Source organism: Pieris brassicae, chromosome 13 (genome assembly GCF_905147105.1).
Source record: "Pieris brassicae chromosome 13, ilPieBrab1.1, whole genome shotgun sequence".
NCBI classification, from domain to species: domain Eukaryota; kingdom Metazoa; phylum Arthropoda; class Insecta; order Lepidoptera; family Pieridae; genus Pieris; species Pieris brassicae.
Genome location: NC_059677.1, coordinates 3,534,228 through 3,552,216, shown reverse-complemented (window position 1 = coordinate 3,552,216; position 17,989 = coordinate 3,534,228). Strand labels below are relative to the sequence as shown.

Sequence of the window (17,989 nt, the reverse complement as noted above, 5' to 3'; positions counted from 1 at the left end):
CTGTCATGATATTCACCATTTATTCTCGTCTGTTATGGGTGGCATTGACATACTCCTCCTCTAAGTTTAAGTATATTTAAAAATTCTTCCCTTATCTTAAGATATTTTTTGTCTTTTCCTGACAAGTTAAGTACAATTTCTTTAGTTAACTAGATCGATACATAATCATAAAATAACCTTTATTTATATTATAAAAATCTCGGGTGTATTTCGTCCTAAGCTTATAACTAGGTAGTAAAAACCTTACATCATCAGGTGCTGATTCCAGCTGGGTCCAGTCGATAGGGTGTGAAATTTCGGTCCTAGGCGCCGCACTTGTGCATACACTGCCCACGGCCAACGTAACACAACAAACTGCCCACCACATCTGTAAAAGATACATTTTGCTTATTTTTACTGAACCTAATTAAACTCTTTAGTACTTAAAATTGGCAATATATAGCGACGAAAATGTATTGCATAGTAATTATATACATTGTTCCGGCTCGAAGGACCAGCATCAATTTTTCGAATAAAGTGAACTCCGTTATTCAAAAAATTTAATCACTCATTATACCTAGCGTCATCTTTCACTTCTCGCTCAAATTGTGTTTCCAAGATGAAAAAAAACAGGAACCTATAGTTAAAACGGTGCAAATATTATGTTTTCTTTCGAGATGTGTGTGCAAAATTATAGTTGCTAAACCGGAAATCAGAAATCGGAAAATTTATTTCCTTTTATATTTTTGAACAATTATATAACATGAGTGTTTTTTATACATGATCAATGGCGCTGCTATCAGCTGCCACTAAATCAGATCTCTAAATTTTTCAGACTTTTTGTTAGGCTGTAGTTTTTACAACAATAATAATTGTGATTTACGATAACATTCAAAGCCGAGACTTGCCGTATTTATTGGATTTCACACATCGCTTGCCCCGGGGGACAAACTCGTAAAAACAAAATCTTTTTTTTAGCAAAAGTAAAACTGAATGCTATTATTACTATATCCTAGTAATAAGTACATTACATAATTTACATTAACATACAATTTAATCATTGTGTTATGTATTTAGTGTAAATAGTTGAAAAATAACTAAATTTACATAACAGTACTATCTAAATAGTCTTAGTCAAAGTCAAAAATCATTTATTCATAGAGGTAACACAATGTACACTTATGATCGATGATTAAATGCTTCTAATTTTACATTTACTGCCAGTTATGATAGAAGAACTGGCAATAAACCCTCCGCCACTCTTCTGAACACAACGTAAGAAGGTGCAACCATCACACCATGTTCCACCTGACATCAGCAGGAGGCATGTTGAAATAGGAGCACGCACTTACATTCTCGTGGGAGCAACACGCAAATAAGAATAAGCTGAAGAACCAGGTGGTAAACGATTGTTTCGCTGTTTAAAAATAATTACGGACGTTTCGTACATACGACATTACGATGGCATATTTTGACGAATGTTTAGAACGTAATAATGTATTACCAGTCTTTACGCGGACATAGTATGACCATAGTGAAACAGTGTTTATTTTCAAACAATCTAAACTAAAGCTATATTTATGGCTGTTCGATATATTCTAGGAAACTTAATTTGTTAAACGAGTATTACTAACATTGTACACAAAATTATTTCGGTAGAATAAAGACACCCTAGTGTTTATTAATAGTAAAAAGTAATGCAAAAAATACAGTTACTGTACAGACAAACAAAGAAGTCAAATTTGAGGAAACATTATACCGCGTAATAGTGCTTTGTTCCCCCGGGAAAGCGATATTAGAGTCTTGCTGAGAGTCAGAGTCGTGGTTTTGCTATACCATCTTGTTAACCAAATAGAATTTTGCTATACGGTCTTTGACGACTCACAAATGGAATGAATCAGCCATAGAATCTATCTAAAGCTCGGTCGTTAAAACAAAAGCTCCAGTAAATACCTGTAATGATCGCTTCAAAAGCTATCACTTTGCAAAATGAGCATCGCGTGGGTATAATCAGTGTCGGGAGAAATCGATTCCTCGTACCTGATTCAAAAATTTATATTCATTGCACTTTTGATACTCTCGGTAATAGCTTGGCCGTGTTTAACTTCAAAGAAGAAAAAGACAAATTTTAGTAGAATACGATTCGTTGATTTAGTAATCAAACAGACACTGCAAGTGAAACAGATGGAAGACAAATTATATTATATAAAATTCTCATGTCACAATGTTCGTTCCCATACTCCTCCGAAGCGGCTCAACCGATTCTTATGAAATTGTTTATGCATATTCAATAAGTCTGAGAATCGGCTACTATCTATATTCCAAACCCCTAAGTGATAAGGGGTGTCCTCCATAAATTTTATTTTTAGACAAATTTTTTGTTTTCATTTTTTTATGATACAACATACAACCCTTAATTGTCACCCTCTACGATCAACCCCTATTTTTATTATAGCAAATAGTTATTATTGAACAAAAAAAATGGTTCCTAAAAATAATATGGCAAAACGACGTTTGCCGGGTCAGCTAGTATAATATAGTATTTTCATTACACCCATACACTCACACGCACCCACATAGTCACTCATATGCATGAATCGAGTTCGAATCGTCGATGACCAATCCCTCTCCGAGCGACGACTGAGCGTTTTTCAAGGCAATTTTTGCCGCGCACCACCGCTATGAGGAACGAGCTGCAGTATTTCCGAACAAATTCGACTAAGGGTCCTTCAAGAAAAGATCGTACCAATTCTTAAAAAGCTGGCAACGCACTCGCGAGCCCTCTGATATTGAGAGTGTCCATGGGCGGCGGTATCACTTAACATCAGGTGAGCCTCCTGCCCGTTGGCCCCCTGTTCTATAAAAAAATGCACACACTTACTCATACACTCAAGCGTGTTACGAAAGCTGTTTATATATTTTACACTCCAAATCGTTCCGAAATTTTACACATTGTAATACATTTTATTTGTTTTATAAACATGACAGTAGACCGGTAACACAATACAACATTGACACAGAAGACGAAAAAAATACAAATAATTATAAAAATGTTTATTGAATGAAGGAGTAGAGTGTGAAGACAGATCAGCATCAGTGTTGGCATTGAGTAAAGAGCCGGAACAAATATTGGTTCTGGGAGGTTGGACGCTCTGTGCGTACCTGGCAGGTACAATGATAAAAGTAGATGTTCGGGAAAGTTTTTCCTAATGACCATCTATTATGTGATGTTTTTGGCTAAGTATATTATGTTTGTAATATTATTATTGTAATCAACACTACGATAAATTTTCTGTCCAATGTCATGAACAAGTATTTAAAGATTATAATCTGATTTTTTTGGTATTAAGTATGGGGTTTATTGAGAGAACGAAAATGCTTTCTCTTGATTTTTTAAATTTAATCTCAAATTAATTGAGAGAGCGTCTTTTATAAACATAAAAGAAAAACTAGAACTTTCAACTTTCCACTTATTTGTAAGTTATTTTGATAGAAACAAAAGAATTATAACATCAAAAAATATATTAATTTGAATGGTTTTCATCATCAATTAAAAGCACAGAATTTCTAAACTATTATATCATCAAATACAAAAGCAAATTCGTCATGTTTTTTGTCTACTTACGACGACGACTATAACATTGAGATTTTATGCTTTAAAGTAATAAAGTGTTTTGTATTGTTGTAATTTAATATACTACATTAATATGGTTTATTTTTGTTATGTCTGTCGAGGTCTTGTTTGTGAGTTTGTTCACAAATTTCTCGGAAACTGAAATCTCGCATCGTAATGATCCTTAATATTTCCTCTCAACGAACAGACCAAGTTATGGGATGTTTATGGAAGGCTAAAACAGATTTGTAACATTAGTTCTGTGACAGTATACCTTTAATGCTGTGCATTTCCTAGTTGTATTGCGATACTTATTCGTTGAGCGAAGAAAGCTTTGGGGTCACCGATAACCACCAGGCGCCAATTTTAACCTTTGCAACCCTACGGCCCAAGAGTCTACTTCTAAACAATATTAAATTTGCAGGAAACACTTATGTTTTAGCCGTCTATTATTTTCCGCCTGTAGTAGAAGTACATAACTTTGCTTAATTACTTGTATATCTTGTGTAAAAAATGTGTACTGTACACACGTAAGAAGTGAAACTTCGCTTCGAATCAACCGTGGTAGGGACAAGAAAAAGATGCCGCGTAACGGAAAAATGTGACAGTAAATGTTTTTTACAACGCCGATAAAGAAGGTGTGAAGAAGAGTTTCATTTCAATAACACTTGTTAATTCGTTTTGTCAAAAAATGCAATTTAAATTTCACGAAAATCGGCTGGAAGTTATTAACTGGTCGCGTATGAGAGCTGTCAGGTTTATAACATGCGTCAGATTTGTCACCCGCCAGATTAACTCGCCCATAAATCGTATGGCATTTCATGTATTGAATTTGTTGAATTTTATCTGTACTCTGTCCCTTGGTAAAAGCTGTCTAACAAGACATCAACCATCTTTCAACCCTAACATTTAAAAAATAATTTAACATAATTGCACAATAACACAGCTGATCTTACAATCGGCCATCTTGTTTTTCTATCGCTTTAACGAGGTCAATTTTTATATTTAAACCACTCTCGACGAAACGTCTCCTAAAGTTGCAATGTGTTTATTGTTTATTATTTTCTATTGTCTTTGGATATCGCGTACGTATAGCTATTACTACGTATTCATTTTTTTAGAATACAAACGAAAATTATTTATTTTTAAAAACAAAAGATTGCTTTTTTTTTAAATTCTAGTCTGCCAGGAATTTCTTTCCAAGGAGAATGTATATAACGAATTGTACATCATTTATCTTCTATACACACTAATTAAATACATACCATTAACGAATATCTAACAATACTTATTTATTTACTTTAGATAAGTTAAATCTAAGACTTTGGGCGCAGACACGAGGACATAAAAGGCGGTTTGAAGCGATGTTGTTCCACGTCTATTAGGAGGCAGTTAAACACATGAAACAAGTATTTATTTGGGACGTGAACAAACGTCTATGTAAGTTCAACATTCTCAAGTAAATATAAACAACACTTCTATCTTTTATTGACCATAGATTAACATTTTTCTACAATAGAAAGAGTGGGATCTTAAGCAAGTTCCCAACCTGTTGCAAAAGGAAAGTGTTCTTCTTGGCAATAATATTTTAATTACATAATATTATCTGTGTAGAAATTATTACCTCAAGTATCGTCGTAAGTAAATGGAAGAGATAGGCCCACTGATTTTATTGTGTAATAATTTTTTTTTTTCAATAAAGCTCTGTTACGATGACCCCTACTGTAATAATATTTAATCACGACTTTAGATGTTAGGGTTAAGGCATTGAAGTATTCCCAAACCAATTTGACTTAGGGTCCTTTATGAAAAGAGCGTACCCATTCTTAAAAGGTCGCACGTGCTAGCCTTTTCGCAATGTTAGGGTCCATGGGCTGTATCGCTAATCAGGTGAGCCTCCTGCCCGGTTAGCCCCTTTTACATAAAAAAAAATAAAAAATCTTAATAGGCCGACAACGCATGTGCGACGAGCCTTCTGGCAATGTTAGGGTCCATGGGCTGTATCGCTAATCAGGTGAGGCTCCTGCCCTGTTAGCCCCTTTTATACAAAAAATCTTAATAGGCCGGCAACGCATGTGCGACGAGCCTTCTGGCAATGTTAGGGTCCATTGACTGTATCGCTAATCAGGTGAGGCTCCTGCCCGTTTTGCCCCTTTTAGACAAAAAATCTTAAAAGGCCGGCAACGCATTTGCGAGCCTTCTGGCAATGTTAGTGTCCTTAGAATGTATCGCTTATCAGGTGAGGCTGTCACTCGTTTAACCCCTGTTATATAAAAAAGAGAATAATTCTTAAAAGGCCGGAATCGCATTTGCGAACCTTCTGGCAATGTTAGTGTCCATGGGCTGTATCGCTTATCGGACATTGCCAGAAGTACGTTGCCGGACTTTTAAGAATTGATACACTCTTTTCTTGAAGGACCTTAAATCAAATTGGTTCGGAAAACAGTGGGCAGCCGGTTCCACATAGAGGTGGTGCACGGCAAAAACTGCCTTAAAAAACGCTAAGTGGTGGAATCACGGACCTCGAGTTGATAGTAAATATCCTGAAACTGATCCAGAAACCTAAAGCCTAACCTAAAAAGGTTGTAGCGCCACCTATTTATTTCATAAGGACATAAAGTTCATATATACATATATGGAATATTTATATAATCACAACACAAGTTACATAACGTCACGTATTACTGTAGAATGCCTGTCACACGAATTCCAGGAATAATAAAAGACTAATGAATCTTGTAATTAAAATAAGTGTTAACTCACAGTGGCCAGTTGTCAATTATTAAAGATAAATGTACTCTATTATAGGACTCCTAATACTGAGCGTAATATCTTACACACTATGCAAAAATAATAATTACGCATTTCAAATGTGTATAATAAGCAGTCTCAACTTATGGATTTTTAAGATTACATAAAAACGCACAGACACACACGCACGCATTAAACATTTCCGCACACACACCGAGGCATATATTTTGTGATTTTGATTACGACGACAACCTCTTTAAGCGACTACATTTAATTGATATTTTCAGAGAATTATATCTCTTAGAACGACCAGCCGTATTGCAATTTCAATAGGTGAGAACAGTCTTTCTACATCTACTCTAAGGTCATTAAGATCGCAAAAGTAAACAAAAACTAGTCGAGTTTAGGGTCTATTGTATTTCTCAGAAACAAAATAGGTACACGTCAACACGTGTATGCAGTATAGCCGAAGCCCTAGCCCGCTTTATCATTTCTCTTCAATCAGTTACGTTACACAAGACGCACCAAAACATATTGTTGAACTTTCGTGAAACTTTTGACATATCGCATAAATAATTAAAACAAATTATTATAGAGACCAGAAAAGCTTAACGGTAATGATATCAGAAGCATGGGAAAAAGATTCACCGAAAACTATTGTGAACTCCTTTAGACATGCAGGTTTCAAACACTTCTTGACAATATCCTCAGATGATGTGACTGATGAAGAGGACAATATTTCTTTGGCTCAATTAGCCCAAAATTTAAGACCTTCTTTATTTACCCCTAAAGCAGAGGAGTTTATTCATGTGCATAACTAGAAGAAGATTTATACAACAAGTTCAAGAGGAAAATGATGATCAGGAAGAGACTCAAGAACAATTTACAGTGCCAACTTTGAAGGATGATCTCAATGCTGTCAATGTATTTACGAACAATTATTATTTTTATTGAACAGTTTCAGATTCAGGGAAATTATGACAATACTTTAATTTAAATTCAGCGTTAACTACAACGTACGTACTAAAGAAGTATTTCAAACAAACTAATACAGACTGCAGATAAATAATTTTTAAGTGTTGCTTGGTAATGAACCAAGTTTCTTTCACGCATTTAACCTGGCTGAGGTATAATTAATGATAAACTTTTTGTACCAAAGACTAATTAATTTCCAAACTATTGGTTATATGAAAGAAATCGCTCCGATTGGAAAGAAGATTAATTCACTGATAACAATATTAATAGAATATTTCGACAAGACATCTCAATGGAAATATATTAAGAAATCACACAATCACAAGTACAGACTCGACGACGAGCTTCAGATTTGGATTGGATCTGTGGTATATATTTTAATTTTCATATTCTTGTCATGCCAAATTATTATTATTACGGTATTTACCTTTAAGCCATTGTGTGCATAATATGCTAAAAATGAATCGCAAAATGTGTTGGTAATCGCATAACTCTACAACGCCTGGAACAATTGTACCAATTCTTTTTTTTAAATGTTCGTTGAAGGGTTGGTTTTTACGGCGAGAAAAATTCGTATAATTTCCGGGAAAACCCTGAAACAGCCCTTTTCTTTTTCCCATACAAACGTTTTGTAAATAAAATGTAGAGTCAATTTGAACTTAATTGCTATTCAATAAAGTTCATATTAAATTACAAGCACTCACTCAAACTAATCGCGTTAAAAAAATAGTTGAATTATTAATTTAAAATCCCTATCTGAGCAAAATTATTTGAATACATACTAATACGAAAATATATCAATGAGGCACAGAAAACACCCGAGCTGAACCTCACACATCGGCCTATCATCAGGGTGATGGCAGAACCATCACCCTCATGAGATTTTTTGCGTCGACTATAAAATTGGTAGGAACAAAAAACTGCCACATTTAAAATCTTTTTGACAGAACGAAGTCTGTGGGGTCCGCTAGTATATAATAATTTTAATCACATAAACACGTGGACATGTTCGCGTCAAGATATCGACATACTATATATGTTTGCAGTGTGAGATCACAGTAGTATTTTGTATATAAGGTATTAAATAGTACATATTTTTTCATCAGTATCGTATTGGCTTAGTACGATAATGTATATATTTTGTAAATAAACAAAAATATAAGGTTTTCCTCCAACTTTGCATTTCTTCCCTTTGGAGTGAGGTTTTTGGCACCTGGTAGCTAGTACTGGTGACTCCAGAGCTGGTGCTTTTCTCGCTCAACGAATAAGTATCACAATACAGCGAGGAAATGCCGGAATTAGGTACACTGTCACAAGGATCAAACTTTTCAAATCTATTTTAGTTTTCTATATTGATAATCCTTATTAAAAATAAACAATTAGTTATTAAAAAAATAAAACTATGCCTGATAAAATGCTGGGCTGTTTTTATCTATATAAGTATATAAAAATCCATACATCCCTTGGTCACGGCGTAACGCGTGTACGGCTAGACCGATTTCGATCATTATTTTTTTTCTTGTGTTTGTCAGGAAAAGAAAAAAATTAAGAAAATTGCGCGGACAATTGTAAAATATAAGAATACTTAAGTTCTTCTTTAGAGCATAACGCTTTTACAATTCAAACTTTTTATGTAACTTTATGGCGTTTGAGATAACATTGCCAGAATGCATGCAGCAAATATCGTCAAAGGGGACGTAAGAAGCATGAATATCGTTTAAACAAATGTTTTGTTCGGAGTTATTACAATGGGAATCAATATTCATAGTTAGGGCAATAGAACTTCTATCGAGTAGGTTACTAATATTCTGATTAGTGTAATATAACTTTCAATTTACGGTTACGTTTATATGTGCGTGTCGCTTGCTCGCTAGATTCGAACTCTGTTTGCTTTACGAGTCTTTAATATAAAGCTTTTTCATACTAATAATTTTAAGAAAAACACTTTTTGAACGGATTGAAGCTATGTATTATTATTAAAAACTATAATTATTTACATAATTCTAAATTTTAAGCGTGCTTTTAGCTTTTCAGCGTGCGTCATCACGGTGGCTGAAGACAAAAGGTGTTAAATGTCAAAAGTATCACAGCTGCAGAGAAAGTTGTATTATCTGTATTTATTGCCCCGAAGTTGATATCGACTAAATGATGACGGGTTTTTGTAATCAATCCGTTCAAAAAGTGTTTTTCTTAATGTGTAAAAGCTATGCTAACAAAAGACAATACTATTAATAATTTTGTTTTGAATGGTCGTTATCACTCGCACTCGCTACTCTAATGGGACGCTTCGACATTATTTATGTTAAACTTTTAATATTTCAGTTTATTTGGCCTATTAATTATTGTTGACCTAATTGTATGTAACATAAAATGTTTTAAGTGAAATGAAAGAGTCAACGTTTCTTTGCTATTTATAAAAATCTGTTGATTTATCGTTCTAAGTGTTAAAAGGTTTCTTTGCAAATAGGACTTTAGAGTGTAGGTACTGTGTACCGCCCTGTACAGTTATTCCGACCTCAGGATAAATAAACCTTTCATACGCCTTAAATTAAATACGCCTCATGCTTTTTGGTCTTCCTTCTCACACTTTATTTTATTTATTAATACATTAATTAAATCTATATCTACAGGTTATGTTACTGAAATATACGACAATCATGATAAACATTGTTACAAAATATTCAGAAAAATAAAATTATCAGTCTTTAAAATTGATACCAATATGTCAAGCACTGAATAAGTACTGTTTATTTTGTTACATTCGCGAAGAATTTGGAGAAAATCTGCTGATTTTAAAGCTTGGTAATGAATAAGGGACGACAATGTTCAGTATCTAGACTAGTTAGTTTTTAAAACGCTCACGAAGGCGTCTGTGGGTCCTAAATTTATTAGAGATTTATTTATTATAAAAGAAAGAGCGTTATATTTGAACAGTTCTTTTTTAATTTCGGTGAAATATATGAAATTAAATGAATAAACGGGATATTATTTTTGTGAAGAGCCGTTTAGATAAGTTATATTAAATTGTCTTAGATTAAAACGAAGATAATTTTGCGGCTTTGAGGGACAAAAATAATACAAGTTGTCTCCATAGTTCGTTAGTACATTTAATAATTCAGTTTCATTCAACTAAATTTCGTCTAGTGTATTTACCGAAACGAATCGTTGCAAAAGTAACGTTGTACCCGTGATGTGGCTGGACAGGCTGTACAGTTCCAACCTGAAGGGAGGATCTTCGAGCGTCTAGCCTGTACTGGTCACCTGGAAGGCTCCAGAAGTTGCTATCGATTAAAATTCTCACTCGGAAACACTTTCATAGCGCTATTCATGTTATGTCACTATTGTATTACAGCACGTTGTGTTGTAAAATTATTGTTCCGTCTGAGCTCATATTACTTTGAATTTTACATAAAACCTATAGTCGCTAGTATAGCCTCTTAAACTAAGGATATGTTAGTGGTTAGTTAACAACATATATAAACATCTTAGAGTAGAGCTCAGAGTCATGGACGATTCCCATAGAACGCTGAAAGAACTAACCAATGAAACAACTCAATTCGTAAGAGACTCTCAACGACATACTATAAGATTTCTAACTTACTTAGCTGGTTGGTCGTCAGCAAGGAAGGAAGTAGGCCACAGGGCAGATCGCCAACTCGCTCGATTTGACCAAACCAATTCTCACTGGTCGTCCCATCCGCTAAGGGATGTTATAGACCGAACAAACTGGAGGGAACTTGCAAGGCAGCAGGCCCCTTATAGCAACCTACTGCAGAATACAACTGAAGAGAAGAGTTTGACTATAACAACTATATAAACTAAAGATTGTCCATTGAATTTCTAACCTATTAAGTATTGCGGCTCAAATGTATGTTTCTGTGGTGGTCCCGATAATGAGACTGCAAACCAAAACCACATAATAGCTAGTCACATCCCACATGGGTGGACAATTTTTATTTAATTATACGAATCAAAATTGTACCTCATTTTTAATTTCTTTTGCGTTAATTTTACACAAATTTGACTGTCGTAGAGCAACGGAAGCTCTCAAGGAATAATGTTTCCCGTTTTGTAAATATTCATTCCTGCTCCTGTCCTATTAATGGGCCTATACGGAATGAGATCCACCATGGTTATGTTGTCAACACTGTTGCGTCATTATAGTACAGTAATCCTGAATCTTTTAAGACAAATATTAATAAATGACGTAGCAAACAAAATCAACTAAGTTGTACTGTGTAAAATCAACTTAGTAGTTTGAAGTTTTTAAATCCAAATTCCCTGAGCACGTAAAAATAAACAAGTTTTAGCAATCATTGTTACTATTTTTTACCCTGCACTGGCAGGGGAAAATGCATGCTCACCTGATTTTCATTCTCAATGCTAGAAATGACTTCTTCGATATAAAAAGTCCCCTCGGGAGTTCTGCTGCGATGTCGCGAATTACACGATTGTATGGAAGTTGCATGGATCTGGTTATAGCTACGCCTGCTTAAATTGTGACATGAGACACCAATACATCGATCTTTATTATATACTGGCGGACCCGATAGACGTTGTCCTGTCTAAACTAGTTCGAACGAAGTTCATTTTCTTACGTCCTCTTTGACGAACTATGTCAAACGTGATAAGGTTATATCAAAAAGTTTGAATGGTAACAGAACAGTTTGTTATTGTGACAAAAGTCGGGATTACTTAATATGGTGGTTAAGTATTCTTCAAATTTCTAATTTTCAGCACAATTATCTTACTTTTTTCCTTCATAAGAACCTTCTCCTGACAATAGCAAAGACAACAAAAAAATAATTAGTGTAATTGGTCAATCCGTTCACGCGTGATGCCGTGACCAAGGGACTATGTCTCTTGGTTTCATTTATATATATATATATATATATATATATATATTAAATTAAAAGCTTTAACAACAATGCATTTTTTGTATAATTCTGGCCTTCCTCTAAAATTTCTTAAACTTTGTGGCCCGCCATTAAAAAAAGCTCCCTCCACTGGTCTAAGGCAAGCCGGTTTACATCACCGTTATACCGCATAGCTGAGGATCGAACCTAGCCAACACTGCTCTGCGAGGTCTAGCTATAATACCCAAAACATCGAGCTGCTGTATTCAACAGCTCGTATTTGACCTATCCTTAGACAAGCCATAAATCAACCATTGTTCACTATAATTCAGTTCATGAATAATTTACGTATTTAATCAATCACTGTTAATATGCTTCAATAGGATCAATAGTGGGTAACTGACTTCCTTTAGCATAGATAATGAAATTATCAATCATTTTATTCCTAAACCTTATTTTATATATACAGTCATATTATAACGGCATCGCAGGGGCTACTCATATTTGGTTGTGAAAACTGATAGTCGTAACAGCCGATTATTAAGTACCTAATACAATAGAATTCAGCCTGGACCTTTGATTTTGGTCAATATAACCGGTATGTTGTTCTAAACGATGTCTTCGTAAACGGGTTTGACTGTATTACCAGACCTTTATAACAGAGGTTGTGATTTTTTTCTTGTGCGCAATTAAACACGCTCCTACGTTGCGTAGGACACCGACAAGTCTCAAACCAAAAAATCACATTTGTCAGTCACAAGGCTATGAAATAAAACTGAGGAACGGATGCAATCTATGGCTACTGCCAGTCCATGTGCCACTGGATCATTATTACTTTTTTTTATAAAAAAGGGACCAATAGACTGAAGGGACACCTATGGATACTTTTATGCCAGAGGGCTCGCGAGTGCGTTGCCGGCCTTTTTTAAATTAATAGTAATAATATGTCAAAACCCCGTAACGAATGTTGCGAAACTGAAATGCGTTCATTGTGGTGAGTCACATCCTGCCAGAGGCTGCGTTAGCTAAAAATAACTCCAAAAACTGAGGAACGTCATAAAATCAAAGACTGAAACAAGCATATCAAACTAGCTTTTTTATAGAACAGGGTCCCAAGGGTAACAGGGGTCATATATATGCTATATTGTATATGCAAACTCATTTCGAATACCTGGGGCGGTTTTTGTAAATTATCCATTAATTCAAGAATTCTTTAACCACTATAATACTGAAGTAAACTATTCTTTATTATATTTCTTAAAGGAATTTGATTTATTGTCCGTTTGGTGACGCCATGTACGCTTAGTCTCGCTCAAGTCGTAATTCCATTGGCGTAAAGCGTCCCAAGTCTTCAAGCGTCTACGAATGTGCGTCCGCATTCTTTTGCCGCAGACATGTAGCATCAACTAAGCACGTGACAGCCCTAAGGATATATACAAAAGGCCTTTCGGCCAGTCGGTCGTTAGACTGGTCGTGGGTGGTTTCTTTAGGAACAGTACTCCTTCCTCAACATCGGTAACCCCAACGGGGTACTGTAGCGACACCTACGATTACGGTTACAAATCACAAATCTAAAATGAAACAAAAATAAAATATGTTTATTAAGGAATATAAGATACGTAAATATAAGATACGATACGATCCGTACTCATCGGCAAAGAAGACAGCTGCAGAAAACATTAAACCATCATACAAAATGACTATGCGAAACAAAGATAGAAGAAACCAAAAAGGAGAGAGATACAGTCCGCTCTTTAAATGTATTAAATTACAAAACTGAATGGAAACGTTGCAGCCTTTCCCGTCAGACAGTGGTTGGTCTGCTCGTCCTTTCTTTAGGTTGGTAACAATACATCAACCTTCCTCTACATATTGCTGTCTCTTATTGTCAAATGTGAGATGACTCGAACTGTGCAATATATTCTATATATTAAAAATAAATCTATCGAATAGCATTGTTACAAGTACCTAAACAAATCTAGGTCACGAACAATAGAACAAGCTAAAACAATTGAACAACTCCAATAGTACAGCTGGTCACGTAGTGTATACAGTCTGTGGCCCGGAGGGATTTGATTCCCGGAGAAGACATTTTTATTACTATAAAGGAATTTCTGTGGAATGCAAAATCAGTGGCGCTACAACCTATCTCGGCCTGGGCTCAGATTTCTGTATTTATCACATTTGTCAATCTAATAGGCAAGTAGGTGATCAACGTCCTGTGTTCTTTCAACCTCCATGTGTGCCGGTTTCCTCACGATATTGTTTTCACCGTTCGAACGAATGTTAATTATTTTATATTATAGACAAACTCCATTGGTGCACACAGATGTGAGTCGCCCTCTGAAGCCAAAAGGCTAACACTAGAGCACTATTGCAACTACTGCTAAGGTGGAATATAGTTTGCAAATTGGGCAAATGAGAAGAGAGTATCAATATCTACTGCATGCATATGCAGACACAGGTCTCACAGGTTTATTCCACTTACCATGTCTATGGAGTTTGGCGTCTATTTGTTAGGAAATGAAACCTGAAAAAGGAAAAAAAATATTATTAAAAATCGAAAAATTGTTTATTGTTTCTATGTAACAGTTAACGGGCAGGAGGCTATAGAGAACAGATAACTATAAACATAGGTTCAAAGACAGTATTAAGCACTCGCAATGTCTTTGGTTAAGGGGGCCTGGTGCCACAATTCGTTCTGCCCATAGGGGCTGCTAAATGCTGGAATGCTTCTAAACTCTGGAATGCTGCTAAATGAACGAACTTTTTAAATTGTTTGTTTTTTTTAACACACATATATATATTTATATATATATGTTTTTTTTTTATTTTTGTATATTAATTAGGTGTATAAGTTATTACACGATTTCTGTTTATTGATGTAATTATTAGTATTCTTTTAGCTAGCATTAACACTTAGACAATACAGACAGCTAAAACAGATTACATAGATAAACAATATGTATGAAACAGAAAACATAAGTAAATACATTAATAGATAAAAATATATTTAAAAAAAACTAATTATTTCAAATTACTGCTTAAACAAAATCAAAGTCTTCCCGCCTCTTCAAAAACTTCCTCACACCTTCTTCGGTGAGGTGGAAAATATCGATATCCTGATAATTGGTGTCATAAATAAAACCCGAAACATTAGCGAATTATTGGTTTCATTTTCTATATAGTTTATCTATGTAATAAAAATGGTTTGTTTTATAAAATATATGTTGTATGTATTTATGTATGTATGTATGTGTTGTATGATTACAAATAAATAAATAATATAGAAATAAAGGGATTATTCATTTACCTGTAAAATATAATATTCCCTATCATATAACGTTCTGGGAAGTGATTGACATGACCTAATTCAAGCACCCAGGTAACTAGAACACTGTTTCGATCATCAGAATATTTTGGAATATAGCTAAAATATTTCTACAATTCTATTGAACATATGGGGTTTAAACATATTCCTTTATATTCTGTGTGTAATTATTTAAAATATATGAATGTGAGTATAAATAAATTACACACAAATAATCCATTGTATTTGACAAGCGAGTTGTGACCTTCATATTCCCGCCATAGTAAAATAGTCGGGAAAAAAAATGTCGACCTAAGGGGCAGGCTAAGTTTATTCGACCGTACCGCCAAATATTGTCTATTTCGTCTAATATATTGTGACATCAAAGTTCCATAATATTAATCTATACTTTATAGTGACTTTCATATGACAGCTTCCGTTTATAACTGTCTGTTGTGTGTTCTCTAGTAACAAAAGTACACTTTATAGCGATGTATTCTGTGGTATATATTTAGAAATTTTATGACTATTTTTGCCATGTAACCAATATAATAATATTTTTTATTAATTTATAAATGGATTATGTAAAAGAAACAGATCCGCTAGAAAAATAATATATTATTAAAGTCTCCTATATCGCAAAATATCGTGAAATACCGGTATATTTTAGACAGTCAGAGACAAAACTTTTTTTTAAATTCAAGCTGGTTTTTTTTGACATAATGCCAAGAATGGGCAAAGAGTACAAATAATATGTCTACTAAAACTAAGAGCATCAGACTCAATATCTATTCGCCATCAAACAATGACTGAAGTATATTCTAGTATATAGAGTGATCGATTCTGCCATGGACACTCATGACCTATCACGCCGAAAGCTCTCCAACAGTTAATTACCTGACGAGTCTTAGGCTGTGTCACACAGACTGCGGTTAAAGTTAACTAACAATAATCAAAGTTTCTAAGGTTGTATCCCTGGATCTATTAAACTGATTTTATTTACCTATAGAACGTTATTTATGAGTACCATAGAGTATATAAAACATATAAATACTTTTTCGTGGTAGTGCAAAAGTCTGAGAAAAACAGTCGAACGAAAAAGTTTCATACGAGCGCTTTAATAAGAGTTATTGATTACGTTTACGATCCTCTATCTATTCGCGATACAGAAATCTACTGCACAGAATTTATTGAGGTTTCCACAAATATCTAGAATGTTTCATGAGGAATGTTTAGATACACAAAACATTTTTGCTCATTTTTATTTTTGTTCTTACCGCCAGGCCAGTCCTTTTAACATAAAATTGACCAAATACAGTAAAAAGTACAAACCAATTAAATTACGAATGGAAGCCTAAATAGCTATACTACGATATATAAAATAAATCAATTGCGCTACAACCTTTTTAAGTCTTGGCCTCAGATTTATATATCTGTTTCATGATCATTTCTTAAACTAATAGACAAGTAGGTGATCAGCCTTCTGTGCCTGACGCACGCCGTCTAAGGCAAGCCGGTTTCCTCACGATGTTTTCCTTCACAGTTCGAGCTAATGTTAAATGCGCACATAGAAACAAAATCCATTATTGCACAGCCGGGGATCGAACCTACGACCTCAGGGATGAGGGTCGCACGCTGAAGCCCCTAGGCCAACACTGCTCTAATACTACGATATATAACCTCTTTTATTTAACTGGTACAAAAAAATCACCTTAAAAGAATTGGGTACCAGTCTTCGCGAGTGAATCAAAATATCAGAAAAATATTGTGTTATGAAAAAATATATATTCGCGCGGTCTCGCGTGAAGTTTTTCAAAGTTATATTGTATGTAAATTAAGCTACTCAATTTTCCGGTATTGGCTAATGTCTAAACTTATCAGAGAAACGAGTATATTTTATAACTTAACTTGTTTGTAAATAAATCTTTAACGAAGTATTATGTAACGTGTAAAATGCTAAAGGGTTTTCTTGTTATGTGTTCACATGAACCTCCTTGAATCCCATCCAAGTATTCCGCCCCTGACGTTGCTTAACTTCGGTGATGAGTGTTGCCGCAGTATACACTTAGATCATATTTATATGTGTAATAAGTAATTGTACTGTATTGGTATTATAGATTTTCATTAAAAGTTCTTATAATCCATTTTAAAAATTATAATTACTACATAATACGAACATAGACTTTAGAGAAAACAGTCAATAAATATAATGTGAATAAGCGCTTGTCATTTGCCATTACAAAAATAGTAGCGAATGTGAGATAAGTGGAAGAAATTTGAGGAGACATTCACGTATATTTAAATTACAGTAGCACAGGCAATTAAAGTACTGAATTCTCTTTGCTAAAAATAAAAGTCTATATCGGTAACATAATCGTTGCCACTGTGACCTGTGCCTAACATGATTTTCTTTGTAAAGAGTTTTGATATCCTGCAAAATGGCCAGTTCCATTGTTAGTGAACTATGAATAAGCTTTGAATGTATGTATTTATGTAAACTATCCC

The 17,989-nt window shown here is 34.5% G+C and overlaps 1 protein-coding gene across 2 annotated transcripts in view; it reads right to left on the bottom strand.

Annotated features, from left to right (window-relative positions):
* The window catches only part of LOC123717788 (diuretic hormone 45), a 67,596-nt gene that overhangs the window by 12,394 nt on the left and 37,213 nt on the right, over window positions 1–17,989 (bottom strand). For both annotated transcript variants that reach the window (XM_045673979.1, XM_045673980.1), the window contains exons 2-3: window positions 14,663–14,704; window positions 248–367 (exon numbers count right to left, since the gene is read on the bottom strand). In XM_045673979.1, the coding sequence (XP_045529935.1) occupies window positions 248–367; window positions 14,663–14,665 (123 nt within the window). In that variant the 5' untranslated portion in view covers window positions 14,666–14,704. The remainder of the gene's footprint in view (window positions 1–247; window positions 368–14,662; window positions 14,705–17,989) is intronic.